The 22,396-nt window shown below is 36.8% G+C and overlaps 1 protein-coding gene across 4 annotated transcripts in view; it reads right to left on the bottom strand.

Moving 5' to 3' along the window:
* Positions 1 to 22,396, bottom strand: part of SLC25A40 (solute carrier family 25 member 40) — a 65,082-nt gene that overhangs the window by 29,155 nt on the left and 13,531 nt on the right. For 2 of the 4 annotated variants that reach the window (XM_033440274.2, XM_033440268.2), the window contains exons 2-5: positions 13,277 to 13,342; positions 10,498 to 10,602; positions 9,213 to 9,272; positions 7,386 to 7,492 (exon numbers count right to left, since the gene is read on the bottom strand). In XM_033440274.2, the coding sequence (XP_033296165.1) occupies positions 7,386 to 7,492; positions 9,213 to 9,272; positions 10,498 to 10,602; positions 13,277 to 13,342 (338 nt within the window). Of the gene's footprint in view, positions 1 to 7,385; positions 7,493 to 9,212; positions 9,273 to 10,497; positions 10,619 to 13,276; positions 13,343 to 22,396 lie in introns of all 4 variants that reach the window. The other 2 variants (XM_004263430.3, XM_033440297.2) reach the window with 2 other exon arrangements.

The following is a 22,396-nucleotide window of genomic DNA, read 5'->3' as shown; positions in this document are numbered from 1 at the left end:
ATGATAAACAATGATCAAAAGGGATCATATACCAGGTTCAAGTGGGACTTATCCCAGGGATGCGAGGATGGTTCAATATCCATAAATCAATCAATGATACACCACATTAACAAACTGAAGAATAAAATCCATATGATCATCTCTACAGATGCAGAAAAAGGTTCTGAAAAAATTCAACATTCGTTCATGATAAAAACTCTCAACAAAGTGGGTATATGGTTATAGAGGGAGCATACCTCAACATAATAAAAGCCATATACAACAAGCCCACAGCTAGCATCATATTCAACAGTTAAAAGCTGAAACCACTTCCTCTAATATCAGGAACAAGACAAGGATGCCCACTCTTACCACTTTTATTCACTATAGTTTATTCAACATAGTTTTGGAAGTCCTAGCCACAGCAGTCAGAGAAGAAGAAAATAAAAGGAATCCAAATTGGAAAAGAAGAAGTAAAACTGTCACTGTTTGCAGATGACATGATACTATACATAGTAAATCCTAAAGATGCCAGCAGAAAAATACTAGAGCTCCTCAATGAATTTGGTAAAATTGCAAGATGCTAAGTTAATATACAGAAATCTGTTGCATTTCTATACACTAACAACAAGCTATCAGAAAGGGAAATTAAGGAACTAATCCCATTCACAATCACATCAAAAAGGATAAAATACCTAGGAATAAATCTAAGAAGGTAAAATACTGAACTCAGAAAATTATAAGAAATTGAAGATGACACAAACAGATGTTCTTGGATTGGAAGAATTAATACTGTTGGGACTTCCCTGGTGGTGCAGTGGTTAAGAATCCACCTGCCAATGCAGGGGACACGGGTTCGATCCCTGGACCAGGAAGATCCCACATGCCCTGGAGCAACTAAACCCGTGCGCCACAACTACTGAGCCTGCACTCCAGAGGCCACGAGCCACAACTACTGAGACTGAGTGCCACAACTACTGAAGCCCGCGCACCTAGAGCCCATGCTCCACAACAAAGAGAAGTCACCGCAATGAGAAGCCTGCACACTGCAATGAAGAATAGCCCCCTCTCACCGCAACTAGAGAAAAAGCCCGTGCACAGCAACGAAGACCCAATGCAGCCCAAAATAAAAAATAAATAAAATAAATTTTAAAAAAAAGAATATTGTTAAAATGATCATACTACCGAAGGTAATCTACAGATTCAATGCAATACCTACACAATACCAATGGCATTTTTCACAGAACTAGAACAAATAATTCTAAAATTTGTTTGGAAACACAAAAGACCCTGAATCGTCAAAACAATCTTGAGAAAGAACAACAAAGCTGTAGGTATCATTGTCCCTGATTCCAAACATATTATAAAGCTACAGTAATCAAAACAATATGGTACTGGCACAAAAACAGACACACAGATCAATGGAACATAAGAGAGAGCCCAGGAATGAAACCACACACTTATATGGGCAATTAATGTATAATAAATGAGGCAAGAATATACAATGAGGAAAAGACAGCCTCTTCAATAAACAGTGTTGGGAAAACTGGACAGCTACATGCAAAAGAATCAAACTGGACTACTCTCTCACACCATGCACAAAAATAAATTCAGGGACTTCCCTGGTGATACACTGGTTAAGAATCTGCCTGCCGGGCTTCCCTGGTGGCGCAGTGGTTGAGAGTCCACCTGCCGATGCAGGGGACACGGGTTCATGCCCTGGTCCGGGAAGATCCCACATGCCACGGAGCGGCCAGGCCCGTGAGCCATGGCCGCTGAGCCTGTGCATCCGGAGCCTGTTCTCCGCAATGGGAGAGGCCACAGCAGTGAGAAGTCCGCATACAGCAACAACAAAAAAAACCCAGCTTCCAATGCATGGGACACAGGTTCAATCCCTGCTCCAGGAAGATCCCACATGCCACAGAGCAACAAAGCCTGTGCACAACTACTGAGCCTGTGCTCTAGAGCCTGCGAGCCACAACTACTAAGCCCGCTTGCCACAACTACTGAAACCCGTACGCCTACAGCCCGTGCTCCACAATAAGAAAAGCCACCTCAGTGAGAAATGAGAAGCCCATGAAAGCCCGCATGCAGCAACGAAGACTCAACACAGCTAAAAATTAATTAATTAAAAAAAATTAAAATGGATTAAAGACTTAAACTTAAGACCTGAAGGCAAAAATCTTAATAGAAAAAAAACATAGGCAGGGGATTTCCCTGGTGGTGCAGTGGGTAAGACTCTGTGCTCCCAATGCATGGGGCCTGGGTTCAATCCCTGGTCAGGGAACTAGATCCCACATGCATGCCGCAACTAAGAGTTCCCATGCCACAACTAAGAAGTCTGCATGCCATAACTAAGAAGCCCACATGCCACAACTAAGAGTCCACATGATGGACTTCCCTGGTGGCGCAGTGGTTGAGAGGCCGCCTGCCGATGCAGGGGACACGGGTTCGTGTCCCAGTCCGGGAAGATCCCACATGCCACGGAGCGGCTGGGCCCGTGAGCCATGGCCACTGAGCCTACGCGTCCAGAGCCTGTGCTCTGCAACGGAAGAGGCCACAGCAGTGAGAGGCCTGCATACCACAACAACAACCAAAAAAAGAGTCCAGTGCCACAACTAAAGATCCCACATGCCGCAACGAAGATCCCGCGTACTGCAACTAAGACCTGGTGCAGCCAAATTAAATAAAATAAATAATTTTTTAAAAAGAAGAAGAAAACATAGGCAGTATGCTCTTTGACACTGGTCTTTGCAATATTTTTTTGGATATGTCTCCTCAGGCAAGGGAAACAAAAGGAAAAATAAACAAATGGGACTACATCAAACTAAAAAGATTTTGCACAGCAAAGAAAACTATCAACAAAACGAAAAGGCTACCCACTGAACAGGAGAAAATATTTGCAAATGATATATCCAACAGGTGGTTAATACCCCAAATATACAAAGAACTTATAGAACTGAACATCAAAAAATCCAAAAAAAACCTGATTAAAAAATTGGCAGAGAATCTAAACAGACATTTTTCTAAAGAAGACATACAGATGGCCAACAGGCACATGAAAAGATGCTCACCATCACTAATCATCAGGGAAATGCCAATCAAAACCATGATGAGATATCACCTCACACCTGTAAAAATGGCTATTATCCAAAAGACAACAAATAAACAAGTGTTGGCAAGGATGTGGAGAAAAGGGAACTCTTATGCACTGTTGGTGGGAATGTAAATTGGTGCAGCCACAATGGAAAACAGTATGAAGCTTCATCAAAAAACTTTAGGGCTTCCCTGGTGGCGCAGTGGTTGAGGGTCTGCCTGCTGACGCAGGGGACGCGGGTTCGTGCCCCGGTCCGGGAAGATCCCACATGCCGCGGAGCAGCTGGGCCCGTGAGCCATGGCCGCTGAGGCTGCGCGTCCGGAGCCTGTGCTCCACGACAGCAGAGGCCACAACAGTGAGAGGCCCGCATACTGCAAAAAAAAAACCCACTTTAAATAGAAGTACCACATGACCCAGCAATTCCACTCCTGGGTATGTATACAAAGAAAACAAAAATACTAATTCAAAAAGGTATATGCACCCTATGTTCACTGAAGCATTATTTACAATAACCAAGATATGAAAGCAACGTAAATAGATGAATGGGTAAAGAAAATGTGAGATACAGATACCTATTTATTGATAGGTCGATAGATAGATAGATAGATAATGGACTATTACTCAGCCATTGAAAAGAATGAAATATTGCCATGTGTGACAACATGGATGGACCAAGAGGGTATTATGCTAATTGAAATAAGTTAGAGAAAGACAAACACTGTATCATTTCCCTTATATGTGGAATCTAAAAAAACAAATGAACAAACATAACGAAACAGAAACAGAGTTACAGATACAACAAACAGGTGGTTGCCAGAGGGGAGGGGGAGGAGAGAGAGGAAAGAAATAGGTGAGGGAGATTAAGAGGTATAAACTTCCAGTTACAAAGTAAAGGATTCAAGGGGATGAAATGTATCTTGTGAGGAATACAGTCAATAACTATGTAATATTTTTACACGGTGACGTATAGTAACTAGAATTATCATGGTAATCATTTTGATATGCATAGAAATATATCAAATCACTATGTTGTGTAACAGGAACATAGTATTGTAGGTTAATTATACTTCAAAAACAAACTCATAAAAAAGAGATGATTTTTCCTAGCAGACATTAAAATCTTTTGTTTGTTTGTTTAAAAACAAGCTCTGGCCAGTTTTATTAAAGAAAATTTGTGCATGATTTACCTTTCAAAAAAAAAAGAGATGAGATTTGTGGTTACCAGAGTTGGGGGGTGGGGGGAAGGGAGAATTGGATGAAGGTCAAAAGGTACAAACTTCCAGTTATAAGATAAATAAGTACTAATAAATGATGTACAACATGATAAAGATAATGAACACGGCTGTATGTTATACACCGAAGTTGTTAAGAGAGTAAATCCTAAGAGTTCTCATCACAAAAAATTTTTTTTCTGTTTCTTTAATTTTGTATCTGTGAGATGGTGGATGGTAATTATTCTGGAAATCATTTCATGATGTATGTAAGTCAAATCATTATGCTGTACACCTTAGACTTATACAGTGCTGTATGTCAATTATATCTAGAAGAAAAAACAGACTGGAGCACTCAGCACAGTAAATATGTCATTTCTCTCCAAATAAGACATACAGGTTTAACACAATTCCTATAAAAATCTCATCAAGATTTTTTGTAGGTATATACAAGATTATTCTAAAATTTATATGGAAAGACAAAGAAACTTTGGAAATAGATAAAACAACTTTCAAAAAGAAAAATAAGAATAAAGTGGGAGGAATCAGTTTACCTGATTTCAGGACTTATTCTATAGCTACACTAAGACCGTGTGGTATTGATGTAGGTAACAGACAAATGTTACAGAATAAACAACCTAGAAATAGATCCACACAATATGCCCAAGTGATTTCTGACAATGTGCAAAAGCATCTTAATGGAGGAAAGATAGCCTTTTCAACAAACGCAACTGGACAACCACATGCTAAAAAACCAAAAAGGATCAAACTTCAACCTCAAACCCATACATTATATAAGAATGACTCAAAATGGATCAAGGACTTTAAAAACAGGAGAAGAATCTTCAGATCTTAGGGTAAATAAAGAATTCTTAGATTTGACACCAAAAGCATGATCTATAAAGAAAAAATTGACAAATTGGACTTCATCAAAATTAATAACTTTTACTCCATGAAAGACCCTGTTTAAGGGTATAAGAAGGGAAGTTAGAGTGGGAAGGAATGTTTAGTAATCACACATTCAACAAAGGACTCGTATCTAGATAGTATAAGGAGCATTTAAAACTTAACAGTAAAAATACGAACAGTTAAATTAGAAAATGGGCAAAAGACATGAAGAGCCATTTCACTGAAGAGGATATACTGATGGCTAAAAAACATATGAATAGGTTTTCAACATCACTAACCACCAGGGAAATGTAAATTAAAACCACAATGAGATACTACTACACACCTATCATAATTGCTAAAATAAAAATAGTGACAACACCAAATGCTCGTGAGGTTGTGGAGAAATTAGATCAGTCATACATTGCCACTGGGAATGTAAAATGGTCCTACCAGTCTCATAAACAGGTTGGCAGTTTCTTAAACCTTAAACATGCAACTACCATATGACCCAACAACTGCACTCATGGACATTTACCCCAGAGAAATGAAGACTAACACTGATATTATGATTAATAATAAGAAATATACATTTTGGCCTTAATCCATGGTTCCTGGCACACAGCTCCAAAACTCTTATAATTTCCTAATTAATACAGAGCAAAGGAAGCATCTTTTGTTGATAATTTTTGGTCTTTTGTTATTCACAACAAGCGTCTTTCAACTACACCTAAGTTTATGTTAATGAGGTGATTTTTGGAAAGGCCCTAGAGAACCAAAGGATGGGGGCTGGTTGCCAGGAGGAACCAACCACTTGATTAGAAGGCTGGAACTTTTAGTCCCACCCTCCCCACCCTATCCCAGTCCCCAACCTCAGGGGTTCTGGGAAGGGAGGCAGAACTGGAGGTTTAGTCAGTCACCAAGGGCCAGTGATTTGATCAATCGTGTCTATGTAATGAAGCCTCCATAAAAATCTCTAAAGAATGGCATTTGGAAGCTTCCAGGCTGGTGAACACAGGGAGGTGCTGGGAGAGTGACACACCTGGAGTGGACATGGAAGCTCCACACCCCTTCCCCCAAGTCTTGCCCTGTGCATCTCTTCTGTCTGACTGTACCTGAGTTGTATCCTTTCATAATAAACTAGTAATCTAGTAAGTAAACTGTTTTCCTGAGTTCTGTGAGCTGTTCTAGCAAATTACTGAACCCAACAGGAGACCTTGGGAACCTCTGATTTACAGCCAGTCATTCAGAAACATAGGTGACAACCTGGACTTGGGAGTGGCATCTGAAGTGGGAGCAGTCTTGTGGGACCTGACACTAACTCCAGGTAGATGGTGTCAGAATTGAGTTAAATTGTAGAATACCCAGTTTGTGAACCCTGGAGAGTTGCTCGGTATGGGGGAAAAAACCCACATATCGGTTCAGAAGTGTTCTAAGTAGAGTGTTCAGAGAAAAAACGTGAGTTTTTTCTTACACTTACTTTCACACAAAAACCTGTGAATGAATGTATGTATCAGTTTTATTCAGAGCCAAAAACTGGAAACCACTCAGAAAACAAACTGTGGTACACATCCATACCATGTAATACTAGTGAGTAATAAAAAGGAACAAACTATTGATACATTAAACAATTTGAATGAATCTTCAGATAATTAAGGGAAAAGTGCCAAACCCAAAATGTTCTGTTATTTCATTTATGTAACATTCTTAAAGTGACAAAATTATATAAATAGAAAACAGATTAGTGATTGCCAGGAGTTAAGAAGTAGATGTAGCTATAAAAGGGAAATAGGAAGGATCCTTGCTGTGATGGAATTGTCTGTATCTTCACTGTATCAATGTCAATATCCTGTGGTCTACTGTACTCATCCTGTCACCTGTTACCACTGGGGGAAACTGGAAAAAGGGTACATAGGGTCTGTCTGTATATTTTTCTTAAAATTGTATATGATCTACAAGTATCTCAAAATAAAAAAGTTTAAAAACCCCACTCCCTAAGCATAAACAGATGAAAATAAAGTTAGCAAAGAATTAAAAGCAAAAAAAGCACTTTCCGTTTCCTGCTTCAATGTCTACTTTTTAACTGTGGGTAAGTGTGCCAACTACCTGATGGACATTTTACTCTCCTGTAATTGTTAAATATTTCATATATAAGAGTAAATATTAGAATAGAAAACATACTGTGATTATAAATAATATAATCTCTTTACCAATGTTCCCTGGAAACGTCCTGGCTTCTTATACCATGCTTTGTTGCCTTCCTCGTCACAGACACATAGATGATCCATAAGTCCATTACTATATAAGAAACATTTTCCTAAGAAAGAAGATTCTAACAGTCAGTGATTATTTCACAAAACTGTGTTATTTTTACATATGAACAAAATGAAAGTACAATGAGCAGGCTACACAAAGACATAACTTTGTCTTCACCTTTTAGGATGAAACATAAATAATTTGACTTGCTTAATGACATAGCACTGGGCTCTAAACTCACAGTGGTGAAAAGCAATTGAGTAAATTAGTGGATTATGTTTTCAGAACTGCAGTCGGCAAATGCACATGGAAATAAATTCTTTTCGGTTATCTGAGGGAGCGGAGAGGGAAGACAGAGGAGAAAACCTGTTTTGAAAAGACAGCATGGGTGTACGTCTTCTCTATTTGACCAGAAGAAAACCCTGTGGTATGTAAGGGCAATTCAGACAAAAATATATTATGAAATCTAATGTATATCTGAAAGTTGCTAAGAGAGTAGATCTTAAAAGATCTCATTACATGGAAAAAAATTTATTAACTATGTGAGGTCATGAAAGTTGACTAAATTTGTTGTGGTAATCATTTTTCAATATATACATATATGAAATCATTACAGTGTACACCTAAAACTAATACAATGTTATACATCAATTGAAAAAAGACTATGAAAAAATGTTTTTCTCAACCAATGTAAATAATGCTGTGCTTTGTCCCTTTCTCTGTATTTATACTGCTCAATCTAGACATTTGTCAGCTCCCTCTTAACTGACTACAACTTTCTCTAATAACAATCCTTCCCATTATTGGATTCATTCTTGCTGCCAAAACTGTCTTCTCTATTCTACCATATATAATTCTGTCAATTTCATAATACATTAGTCTAACTTTAATGTACAGGAAACCACTTTACTTTTCAGTCTCTTCCTACAACCCATCTATCCTCTCATCCACCTGAAACAAAGCTAGCTTTCTCACAGTCTGTTTTCTGCTATTTAAACATGTTTGAAACAGCATTATCTTTATAAAACCGCAAAATATTGATCAAGGAATCACTATTTTTGCCCATCTAATAAAAACATATAACTACTCTTTCTTCTCAAAGTCCACATAAGCTATAATGTCCAGCAATTAACCAAGCTGCCTGGTAAAATAATGACTTTCCTATCACTATTCAAGCAGCAGTTAGATGACTGTTGGATGAATACTGTAGGATGAGCACAGCTCTTGGACTAAAGTAGGAAGCTAGATTCTAAGATGCCTTACAAGTTTAATTCTGTTCTTACTTGTGAGGCACATACTCAAATATAAAATTGTCCTCTGCTTTAATCAGTAGGTTCACGAAAGTGTTATATGTTTTATATACACATATACACAGGCAGTTGACCCTTGAACAACACAGGTTTGAACTGTGAAGGTCTACTTATGCAGATTTTTTTCAATAGTAAATACTGCAGTACTAGACAGTCTGTAGTTGGTTGAATCCAAGGATGAGGAACTGCAAAAACACAGGAACTGTGGACACTGAGGGCCAACTATAAATTACAGGCAGACAACTACGTGGACAGTGGGCAGTGTTAACCCCCTCATTGTTCAAGGGTCAACTGTATTTGTTTTCTGCCTAGACCTCATCATGTACAACTAAGAAATGAGAAAATGTTTCTGCATGAGGATAAAGGCATCAATTTTTAAAAACTAACAAAAAGAATATTATTCAAACAAAAAAGAATACAGCGACATTTAAAAATCTAACATAATGTTTTCAGGATAAGCAGAACACATACCTTTGGAGAATGGGTTGTTTTGGGCTTGGAGTCGAATTTTAACAACATCAAAGGGTGTCACTATGAAGATACATAAATCTCAATTAACAAGTGATACCTATAAATTGTACAGACATTTGTCCAAAGAACACAAAATACACTGAATGATACCTTTCCTCGTGACTACACAATGGGTAAGATTATTTATCTTAAAGTGGTTTTGAGTGTTAACATTCTAATTTCTTGCCCTTGAATTTTATTTAGAGTACCAGTGAGAAAATGTAATTAGTCCTCTCACAAGTACTAAACTCTCATTTATATTTCTACAACTATAATTCCATTAGCATTAAAACTAAAATACTAGTATTTATAAGAAAATATGTTATCTAAGGTAAAGAATGAAAGTTCCAAAAGTCCATTTAAATATTTGAGAATAACTTTGTATTACAAGTAATCAATAATCAAACAATATAAGTCTTCCTATTCTGTTAAATTCACCTATATCAAACAAAAACTATAGATAATGCAAATTTGAGTAAGCTAGTCATAAATCATCCTTCCTACCACATTGTGTAACTCCATTTGGGAACAGTGAAGCAAAGGAGAATGGTTTTAATTTGCAGGCTGTATTTCCTCTTCTGAGAATGAAGAAGTCACATTAGAAGATCTCTAAAGCCTTTATAACCCTAGCATTCTGACCTAAAGACACTACATTCTAAAGCAATTAGTTTACATTTTTTCTAATCATCTGCTATCTTATTTAAATAAACCAGCCAAGTTAAAGTCATTAAAATGCTAAACTGTCACCTAACTATGTCATTTGGCTGTGTCTACAAGAAATTCATTAAAAAAGACATAAAAATGTGGTCCAGAGGAATTTAAGCAATTCACTGTTACTAAAGCAAAGTAAAATATAATTTGAATTTGTTGCCATTATAAGTTGTCCAATTTCTGTATTTTTCATTATGCTAATATTTTATTCCATCTTCTTACTGTCTATTAAAAAAAGGATAATAGAGTCATAAAAGTTTAATATTGATAGGGACCTCAAAGAACTCCTGACCTAAGCTCCTAATTTTAGAGATGGAAAATTAATTTCAAAGAGAATAAGGACTATCCCAACATGCATTCACCCTGAGAATGGCAAAGCAAGGACTAAAATTCTAGTCTCTTGGTTCTCTGTCCAGGGTTCTTTTCATGTTATCATGATGAAGCATGAATGATAATATTATCATTATTTCACAGATGGTAAAACTCAAATGGAATCAATGATTCATTCAGTTACATGATCTACATATTATTTTACCCATCAGTGATGTCAGTATAGCTCCAGTACAAGAGGCAATCATTTGTTGAAGAGGAGTCACTTTGATAATTGGTAGTCCCTCTGCTTCAGGATCCATATTTTTAACTAATAGAAGAAAAATCTGTTAAAGAAAAGCAAGATGTAAAATAAAAGTGTAATAGAAAATGCCCTTAAAATCAACAGCTAAGAGTTAAATAAACTATAAAAACAATAACCAGTATTACTATCAAAGCACATGTTGTTGGACTTCCCTGGTGGCGCAGTGGTTAAGAATCCGCCTGCCAATGCAGGGGACACGGGTTCGAGCCCTGGTCCAGGAAGATCCCACATTCTGCAGAGCAACTAAGCCTCTGCACCACAACTACTAAGCCTGTGCTCTAGAGCCCGTGAGCCACAACTAATGACCCCATGTGCCACAACTACTGAAGCCTGCACGCCTAGAGCCCGTGCTCTGCAACAAGAGAAGCCACCGCAATGAGAAGCCCATGCACCACAACGAAGAGTAGCTCCCACTAGCCACAACTAGAGAAAGCCCATGCACAGCAACAAAGACCCAATGCAGCCAAAAATAAATAAGTAAATTTACTTAAAAAAAAAAAAAAAAGCACATGTTGTTGACCACTATCAGAAGTAAACATGTAAGTTCTATACCCCAAGGCACTAAACAATCATCATTAATAGAACATGTTCTCTATTTTCCAAAAATGGTAATGTACTTCAGCTAAGCTATGTGAGCAGCATCACATTTGAAAGACAATTAATAGATCATTAAGAAAATGGACTCTGGCCATGTAAAAGAATGAAAGCAGCTGACCAACAAGGCTCAAAATCTGAATTTAGCCTCAAAAGAACTACTCAGGTACTCGAACCTAGTACAGAATTATCAGCAAATATAGCACTATTTTTACTGCATATCAAACACTGCTGCAAAGGTACAAAATAAAATCAAAAACATAACCTTCGTAAGAAGCGTTATCTTAGAAAACTTTAATGAGAAAAGCAACATATATACTCTGTTGAAAAACTCAGTTAACACGAAAGAATACAAAAATCACTTAGAAACTTATTTTTAAAAAATAACCACCTGGGGCTTCCCTAGTGGCACAGTGGTTAAGAATCCGCCTGCCAATGGAGGGGACACCAATTCGATCCCTGGTCCGGGAAGATCCCACATGCCACGGAGCAACTAAGCCCGTGCACCACAACTACTGAGCCTGCGCTCTAGAGCCTGCGTGCCACAACTACTGAAGCCCGCATGCCTAGAGCCCGTGCTCCGCAATAAGAGAAGCCACTGCAATGAGAAGCCCACGCACTGCAATGAAGAGTAGCCCCCGCTCACCGCAACTAGTGAAAGCCCACGAGCAGCAACGAAGACCCAACGCAGCCAAAAATAAATAAATTTAAAAAATAAAAAATAACCACTCATGGCCAAAAAAATAAAATAGAACAAGTTTTTTTTTTAAAAAAAGGGGATTCCCTGGCAGGCCAGTGGTTCAGACTCCATGCTTCCACTGCTAAGGGCCCAGGTTCGATCCCTGGTCCAGGAACTAAGATCCCGCAAGCCGCACGGTGCAGCCAAAAAAATAAAACAAATGAAAAAGTAACCACTGGCAACATACAGTATCACCTTTCCAAATGTCTATGTGCATAAAAATACATATATGTATACGTGTACACACACGAAGATTACATCTAACTAATCAATTACGTACAAACATTCGTATTATCTGTGTATATGTATTCCTGTATCTGTGTACATGCACCTTTTTTGAAAGACAAAATAGATTACTACTACTCATATTGTTTAGTAGCCAGCTTTAACACTTAAAAATGTATTACAAACATGCCAATAAATAGATTTACATTATCATTTTTAATGCTTACATGGTTTTTAATTATATTTATTTAGTCATCCTCATATTCTTATTTAGGCTACTGCCAATTTATCATTAATTCATTAATTTCATAAACTCTCATATAAATATCCTTATACATACATCTTACTGTAGTGTTCCTACATTTACTATAGAAAAAAAAGTAAGATTGCTAGGCTAAGCTAAAAACTTGAGACAAATTGCCAAAATGCTTTCCAGAAAGATTGGACCAACTTATACTTCCATATTGGCAATAAATGAGTTCCTATTAGCCCATAAACTCACCAAACGTCCTCTCATATTACATATCATTTATTTTTTCTAAACCATTTGGAAGTAGATTGCCATACATCACACCCCTTTCATCCTAAATACCTCAGAATATTCCTATATAATCAAGGTACAATTATCAAATTGAGGAAACAACGTTGACAGTACTCTACAGTTCATTTTCCAATTTTGTCAATTATCCCAATAATGACCTTTATAAAAATGAATGGTAGTTGTATTGTTTATTTTTTAAATTTCTTTATTTTATTTTATTTTTGGCTGCGTTGGGTCTTCGTTGCTGTGCACAGGCTTTCTCTGGTTGGGGTGAGCGGGGGGCTACTCTTAGCTGCAGTGCACAGGCTTCTCACTGCAGTGGCTTCTCTTTGTTACGGAGCACAGACCCTAGGCATGCGGGCTTCAGTAGTTGTGGCACATGGGCTCAGTAGTTGTGGCTCACAGGCTCTAGAGTGCAGGCTCAGTAGTTGTGGCGCATGGGCTTAGTTGCTCCGTGGCATGTGGGATCTTCCCGGACCAGGGCTCGAACCCATGTCCCCTGCACTGGCAGGCGGACTCTTAACCACTGCGCCACCAGGGAAGCCCTGTATTGTTTCTTTAGACTTTTATTATTTACCTACCTGGTTTAAGTCTTTTCCTCAACTCTATGCTCCAATATTTTGTTTGTAACATCAGTAGCTGAAAATCTGTAGTGAAAAAAGAAAGTAACTGTCTTATCTTTTCAGACAGGAATGGGATAACAAGCCTAAAGGAAAGGAGTATATAAAAACTTTAAAACACAAATCAGCAAATATTGATTATTATTTTTTAAATATTTCTATTAAGTGCTTTGAGGAATATGAAGAGCACTCCACAAATGTTATCATTAGAGTTATGAAAGTATTTTCACAAAAATATCTTCATATTTTCCCAGTAAATATACTCTGCTTTAAAAACAATTCTAAACCTGAACATACGGACCCATCTTAGTTTCAAGAGAAGTTGAACAACCAGATTTTGTGACACTTACAGGAAATTCAGAGACTAAAGTAACATGGTAAAGCTTGCCACAAAATATAGGAGAAGGTGTAATACTCTGGTCTACAGGACTACTGTCTTAGTTTCTTCAACAGGTGAAAGTAGGGTGGGAAAAAAGGTGGCAGGGGAGGTATAACCATTCTAGAATAAAGGAATCCAACCAAATGCATCCTGGTTTAAAAAAACGAACTTTAAGAAGCCAGTCTGAAAGTAACTAAAGAAATCTGAACATGGGCTGGATATCAGATAATATTTTTAAATTTTGATTTTGTTAGTGAGATGTTATTACGGTTACGTAGAAAGTGTCTTTTTTTTAAAAAGGTTCATACTGACGTATTAAGGGCTGAAATGTTATGATAGCTGTAGTTTATAATAATTCAGAAAAAATATATTATAATGTTAATTATCTGTTAAATCTAGGTGTTAAGTATTTCACTCTTCTGAATTTTTCTGTATATGGGAAAATTCGCACAATAAATTTTTTTTTTAATTCCTGAAATGTATGTAGAACCTGCAAATCTAAGCACCTACTTCTAACATTTGAACACAGGTCTTTTAAGTGGAAAAATAACACACATATGCTACAATACAGGTATATGCCTCCTCCAAAAAGGTAAGAAGACCTACAGTGCTTTATTTTGGCACCATCCTAGCAAAGTTGGCAACCTGAATATTCTCACCTTAAATTAAGGCCAGAAAAATTGACATATTTCTAGCAGTTATTTAGGATGTAAGGGGAAAAATCCAAAAATTAGATGTAACTTTTTAGAACCAAAAATTAAGGTTATTTGAACTTTTATTTCTTAACATATATATATTTCAGAAAAATGTCATATCAACAATCTCTGAAGATCATAACATGAATCTACTTATGAGATCTGAAAAATTAGTCTCCTTTTCAAAATATTGTGGGTCAAATGGATAACATACCAAAGATTCAGTAAATATGAAGAAAAAGTGGCAAGTTATATATATATAATCTTAGTGGAATGTCTAGAACTCAAAATGTATTCTCCAGTGCTTTAAATTCCCTCCAGTCCAGGGGGACTTCCCTGGTGGTCCAGTGGTTAAGAATCCATCTTGCAATGCAGAGGACGCCGGTTCGATCCCTGGCTGGGTATTAAGATCCCACAGCTACTGAGCCCGCGCACTGCAACTACAGAGCCCACACACCACAACTAGAGAGAAGCCCGCACGCCACAACGAAAGATCCCGCGTGCCGCAACTAGGACCCAATGCAGCCAAAAAATAAATAAATATTAAATAAATAAATTCCCTCCAGTCCAATCAACCTACTTATCTTTTTTCTTTGTATCCACTCTTTTATGGGCAGGTACCATCCCTTTTTTAGGGAGCACACGGACTAGTGAGAAAGATGACTTTAACATTAATATCTCCTTTAACTTTGTGAGTCATAAACAAATCTTCTAGAAGAATAGCTTCCTTGCTCAACTATACAAAATTCCTATACAACTATACAAAATTCCTCTTTTCTATACTTTTTCTGCATTCTGTACTCTACTTAAGTTAATATTAATGATTTGCTATACCTGGCCAAGGTGGACTTCAAATATAAATGGCAAACATTCTTAACATGAAAAATCAATGAGCCCCTGTTGGGGGAAGAAAGCTACCTGATGACAAAATCTACTCAATCAAGCGATGAATGGAGATGCTTTAGTAAAAGGATTAGAGCAATATCCAAGTCAGAAAATAGTAAATCAATATATACTTAGTATCATCAGAACTTTAAATTTTTTCCATCAAATGTGTGTTAAATGCTATCTTATTATAGTTTTATGTTCCCTGATCATTAACGATGCTGAACATCTCTTCATATTATTACCAGTATGTATCGCCTCTTCTGTACTATGTCCATTCATATCTTTTGTCCATTTTTCTCCTGGGGCATTTACTTCTTTTTATTGGTTTGAGGAACTTTTTATTCTTAGTACAAATTATTTGCAGGCTGTGTGAACTGTCTCTTCTCAGAGTCTATGATTTACTTTTCCTCTTTCTTTAAAGTATCTTTTGATAAAGTTCGTAATTATTTTTTGTGGTTAAAAAAAAACACAACATGAAGTCTACCTTCTTAACAAAATTTTAAGTGTACAGTACAGCACTGTTAACTATATGCACATTGTTTTACAGAAGATCTCTAAAACTTTTTCATTTTGCATGACTGAGACTCGATACCCATTAAATAGCAACTCCTATTTCCCCCTTCTTTTCAGCCCCTGGCAACCACCATTCTATGTTCTTCTGCTAAGAGTCTGACGACTTTAGATACCTCTTATGATTAGAATCATGCAGTATTGCTCCTTCCGTGACTGCCTTATTTCGTCCAGCATAATGCCCTCAATGTTCGTCCATGTTGTAGCATATGACAGGATTTCCTTCTTTTATAAGAAGTATATAATACTCTATTGTATGTATGTACCACCTTTTCATTATCCATTCATCCACTGATGGACATTTACATTGTTTCCATTTCTTGAATTATGCATATTGCTACAATGAACGTGGGAATACAAATATCTCTTTGAGATCCTGATTTCAATTCTTTTGGATAAATATCCAAAAGAGGGATTGCTAGATCATATAGTTGTTCTATTTTAAGCTTTTTGAGGAATCTCCACACTGTTTTCCATAGTACACCATTTTACATTCTTACCAACAATGCACAACGTTCTGATTTCTCCACATCCTCACTAGCACATGTTATTTTGTTTTGTTTTTTAATAATGGTCATCATAACAAGTGAAGTGATAACCCTTTGATTTTGATTTCATTTGCTTGATGATTAGTGATGCTCAGCGTCTTTTCATATTCCTGTTGGCCATTTATACATCTTCTTTGGGGAAATGTCTATTAAGGTCTTTTATCCATTTTTAAATCAGATTATTTGTTTCTTTGTTGTTGTGTTGTAGGTGCTCCTTATATATTTAGGATACTAATCCCTTATTTGATATATTGTTTGTATATATTTTTCTCTCAACCCATAGACTGTCTTTTCACTCTATTATTTACTTCCTTTGGTGTATAGAAGCTTTTCAGTTTGATACAGTCCCACCTGTCTTTTGTTTTTATTGCTGTGTTTTTGGTGTTACATCCAAGAAATCACTGCCAAGATAAATGCTATAAGGCTATTCCCCTGTTTTCTTCTAGGATTTTTTAAAACTGTGGGTCTTATATTTAACTCTTTAATCCATTTTGAGTTGATTTTGTATATGGTATAAGGGTCAAAATTCTTAATGTAGCCAAATTCATTGGCCTTTTCCTTTATTTTTTTAAAATAAATTTATATATTTCTTTGTTTGTTTATTTATTGGCTGTGTTGGGTCTTCGTTGCTGTGCACAGGCTTTCTCTAGTTGTGGTGAGCAGGGGCTACTCTTCATTGCAGTGCGCGGGCTTCTCATTGCGGTGGCTTCTCGTTGTGGAGCAAGGGATCTAAGTGCACGGGCTTCAGTAGTTGTGGCACGCGGGCTCTGAAGTGCAGGCTCAGTAGTTGTGGTGCACGGGCTTAGCTGCTCCGTGGCATGTGGGATCTTCCCGGACCACGGCTTGAACCCGTGTCCCCTGCACTGGTAGGCAGATTCTTAAGCACTGCACCACCAGGGAAGTCCCGGCCTTTTCCTTTATGGATAACACTTCTTTTGTGTTTTCTTTAAACAACCTTGCCCTACTCAAAAGTCCAAAAGATATTCACCTATATTTTCTCCCTAAAAGTTTTAAACTTTTGCTATTGACAAATTTTAAGTCCTTAATCCACGCAGAAAAGTATTTTAATAGCAAGTGAAGTAGTGACCTAATTTCATCTTTTTCCATGTTAAAATAGATAACTACTTTATCCAGCTCCAAGTATTAAATAATCCCTCCTTTCTCCTTTCAGCTGACATACTACTTGGTCATAACTAAGTTCCATTCCTGTGTGGAACTGTTTCTAGTCTCTCTATTCTATTGGTCAACTTATCCATCCTTAAACTGTACCACACTGTATTATTATTGTGTCCTAATAAGTCCTCATATTTGGTAGGGCAAGTCTTTCCTCCCTGTTCTTCTTCAGAAGTGTCATGATTATTCTTGGCCCTATGGTCCTTCATGTAAGTTTAAAAATCAGCTTACCATTTTCCTTGAAAAACCTCTTTGGGATTTTGGTTTGAATTGAATTGAATTTACAGATAAAACTGGAAAGAATTACATCCACAAATAGTCTACTCCTTCATTTATTCAGGTCTTCCTTAATGTTGTTCTGAAAAAATTAATTTGTCCTATAGAGATACTGCATATTTGTGGCAAATCTAACTCTAGATACTTGATAATCTCTAATACTAACAGTGTCTTCCTTTTAATTACACGTTCTCCTTGTTGCTAGCACATGCAACTAATTTTGTATATTCAACATGTATCCAGCCAACCTTGCTAAAAAAAATCCTCTATTATTTCTAATTATTGACTTATAGACTCTTGAGTTTTTCATGTTGTCTGCAAAAGCATATATTGTAAGTTTATACTGTTTGCAAACAATGACATTGATATCTGCCATTCCCAATCATTACGCTACCATTTTAAATTTTCTTACTGCACAGACTAGGATCTCCAACACAGTATTTGAGAAAGAGTGGTGAAAATGAGTATCATTGTTCCATACCTGAACTTAAAAAGAATTCTTCTAAGATTCCCCATTAGGATGATGTTTGCTCTAGACTTTTTATTTCTCTATTCATTTTTAAACGAACACTCTTCATCACATTAATGAATTTTCTTTCCAATCCTAATTTATTATACTTTCTTTCCTTGATACTTAGTTCCTTTCTACTACTAAGTAGTATGCCACTGTATGGATATACTACAATTTCTTTATCCATTCACCGGTTGATGGAAATCTGGGTTGTTTCAAGTTGGGAGCTAGTACAAATAAAGGAGCTATGAATATCCACATCTAAATCTTGAGCAAACAAGTAGAAATAAACTGGCTGGATCAAATGGCAAATGCATGTTTAAATTCTTAAGAAATTGCCAAAGTATTTTCCAAAGCAGTTGTATCATTTTATATTCTCACCAGTAAGTTCTGGTTACTCCACATCCTTAACAACACTTGGTATGGTGATTTTTAAAAATTGTACCCATTTGAATAGCTGAGTAGTGATATCTCAATGTGGTAGTACTTTGCATTTTCCCAAGGGAAAATGATGTTTTACATCTTTTCACAGGGTTATTTGCGATATCTTCTTTACCCAGTCTTTTCCTTTTGTTCCTTGTGCCACTTCTAAAGAACAGAATAGGACAGACAGATAAAATGTCACTTTTAAGATTATGTTATAAATGACTGTGACATTCATCCTACTTGACTCTTTGCTCTCTCTCGCTTGCTCTGATAGAAGCTGTTATGGTGTGAACTGCCTGACGGAGAGGCCCACTTGGGCACCAAGGGCCAGCATGGAACTAGGGTCCCTCCAGTCCAACAAGTCATAGGAAACCGAATCTTGCTAACAAGCACATTTGTGAGACTGGAAGCAAATCCCTCCCCAGTTGAGCCTTGAGATGAACGTAACCTCAGCTAGCATCTTCACTGCACCCTTGTGAAAGACCAAGTTTTACCCACTTGAGCCACATCCAGATTCCTGACACACAGAAACTGTGAGATAGTAAATAATTGTTGCTTTAAAGCACTATATTTTGGAGTAATTTGTTACACAGCAATAGACAGGTAATATAGCATCTATTGGGATGATTGTATGGCCTTTCCTTTTAAGCTGATTATATGGCAATTTACATTGCTTGACTTTTTAATGTTTAAACTTCTTTGCATTCCTAGGATAAACACCACTTGATTATGTTTTATCCTTTTTGTATAGCATTAGTTTTGACTTGTTAAATTTTTGCTAAGAATTTTAGTATCATGTTCATGAGGGATACTGGTGCATAATTTTTTTTATTAATTTATTTTTATTTTTAGCTGTTTTGGGTCTTTGTTGCTGCGTGCAGGCTTTCTCTAGTTGCAGCGAGCAGGGGCTACTCTTCGTTGTGGTGCAGGGGCTTCTCATTGTGGTTGCTTCTCTTGTTGCGGAGCATGGGTTGTAGATGCACGGGCTTCAGCAGTTGTGGCTCGCAGGCTACAGAGCGCAGGCTCAGCAGTTGTCGCACACGCGCTTAGTCGCTCTGCAGCATGTGGGATCCTCCTGGACCAGGGCTCGAACCCGTGTCCCCTGCATTGGCAGGCGGATTCTTAACCACTGCGCCACCAGGGAAGTCCACTGGTGCATAATTTTCTTTTCTTGTATTGTTTTTGTCTTATTTTGATTAATATTGGACAGAATTGAGCCTGGGGTTTTCTTTAGGAGATTTGGGTTATTTCTTTCTTCTTGTGTAAGTGTTGGCAGTTTGTGTATTTCAAGGAATTTGTCCATTTAAGTTGTTAAACATATGAGCATATGAGCATAAGGTTGTTCATAATATTGCTTTATTGTCCATTTAATGGCTATAGGCTCTGTAGTTATTTTGCCTCTCTTTCTTTATATTAGTTAATTTGCATCTCCTCTTTCTTTCCTGATCTATCTGGCAAGAGAGTTGTAAATTTTATTGACCTTCGCAGAAAACGAAATTTTGATCTCATTTCCTCCATTGTTTTTGTTTTCTATACCACTGCTTTCTCACATCATCTTTATTTCTTTACTTTTTACCTTGGGTTTGTGGACATTATTGATTTAATATCTTTCTTCTTTTTAAGATAGGCTTTGTAGGGCTAAAAATTCCCTTTCAAGCACTGTTTATATTGCATCTCACAAATCTGGATATATTGTGTTGTCATTTTTATTCTGTTCAAAATATTTTCTAACTTTCTGGTATTTCTTATATCATACCTATTGGGTTTTAGTATCAAGGCTATGCTAATCTCATAAAATTAGGTGGAGAATATTTTCCTTTAGAAGAGTCTGTAAGGTTGGGATTATTTGATCCTTAAATATTTGATAGACTATAACTGTTAATTATAACTGTATCTGTGAATTTTATTTTGTGTTTTCAAAATATGCATAATTTTATTATTTGTTAAACAGATACTCAGAAAAATCCATGCATTTTTTTGGTGATGAAAAGGCTATGATTATTTTGTACATAAACAATCACCAACCTTACCACAAAAATATAATAACATATACTAAACCAAAGAAGAAGAGAAATCTTCATTGAGTTTTATAATTTTTGGTCATTTGAGTCACTACAATGTAAACTAACCACTGTAACATAAGAGATACAATATTATTCACTATATACATGAGTTTCTCATAGCCACAAGTATTCGATTCCACAAATCACTGAAAAGTTTAAATGCATAAATAACTCTCTATTTGGTAGTAGCTACTTCCATAGGGAATTTTGGACGGGCTATCTAACATTCATTCTTTAAAACACCCTCAAGTACGAAACTACTCTTGCTACTGGGAAAATCAGACACACACAAAACCAATTTACCAAGATAGGCTTCAATCTGGGCCACGAGAAAAGTCTCAATGAATTTAACAGGTTTTAAGTCATATAAAGTATGTTCTGTGACAACAATGGAATTAAACTAGAAAACAAAAACAGAAAGGTATCCGGAAATCCCTAAATACTGGGAAGCTGAATAGCACACCTCTAAATATCTCATGGGTCAAAGTAGAAATCAAAAAGCATTCTTACACATAATAATGAAGTGTTGAGGGGACTTCCCTGGTGGACCAGTGGTTAAGAATCCACCTTCCAATGCAGGGGACGTGGGTTTGATCCCCGGTCAGGGAAGTAAGATCCCACATACCACAGGGCAACTAAGCCCGTGTGCTCTGGAGCCTGCACACCACAACTAGAGAGCCTGCACTCCACAACTACTGAGTCCACACCCTCTGAAGCCCACACACCACAACTAGGGAGAAGCCCACACGCTGCAACGAAGACCCCATGCGTCGCAATGAAAGATCCCACATGCTGCAACGAAGATCCCGCATGCCACAACTAAGACTCAATGCAGCCAAATAAATAAATAAATGAATATTTAAAAAAATAATTAAGTGTTGAAGGTTTCCTTTTGACATCAAGCACATGATAAAAATACACATTACCGCTACACATATTTAATATTTTATTAAAGTTTTTCTAGCCATCTAGGTAAAGCAAAAAGTATATATAAAGTTTACAAAGAGAAAAAAAATCAATATTTGCAGATGACATAATTGTGAACACAGAAAATTTAAGCCCATCATTGAATTATTAAAACGAATAAGTTAGCAGTGTTGCTAGCTATAAAAACCAATATGCTAAGTTAAATACATTTCTATATACCTGTAACACATAGCAAATTAAATTTAAAATAAACAGCATGTACAGGAGCATGGAAGAATTTCATGTACTCTGGCAATAAATCTCACAACATATTCTCAAGACATCTGTAAAAAATATATATAAAATTTAACCAATTTAAAAGTATTTATAATTCGAAAAGATACATGCACCCCTATGTTCATAGCAGCACTATTCACAATAGCCAAAACATGCAAACAACCTAAATGTCCATCAACAGATGAATGGATAAAGAAGATGTGGTACATACATACAATGGAATGCTACTCAGCCATAAAAACGAACGAAATAACGCCATTTGCAGCAACATGGATGCAACTAGAGATGATCGTATTAAGTGAAGTAAGTCAGAAAGAGAAAGACTAATATCATGTATCACTTACCTGTG

Source organism: Orcinus orca, chromosome 9 (genome assembly GCF_937001465.1).
Source record: "Orcinus orca chromosome 9, mOrcOrc1.1, whole genome shotgun sequence".
Taxonomy (NCBI): domain Eukaryota; kingdom Metazoa; phylum Chordata; class Mammalia; order Artiodactyla; family Delphinidae; genus Orcinus; species Orcinus orca.
The sequence above is the reverse complement of the archived record's forward strand: the minus strand, read 5'-3'. Positions and strand labels throughout refer to the sequence as shown.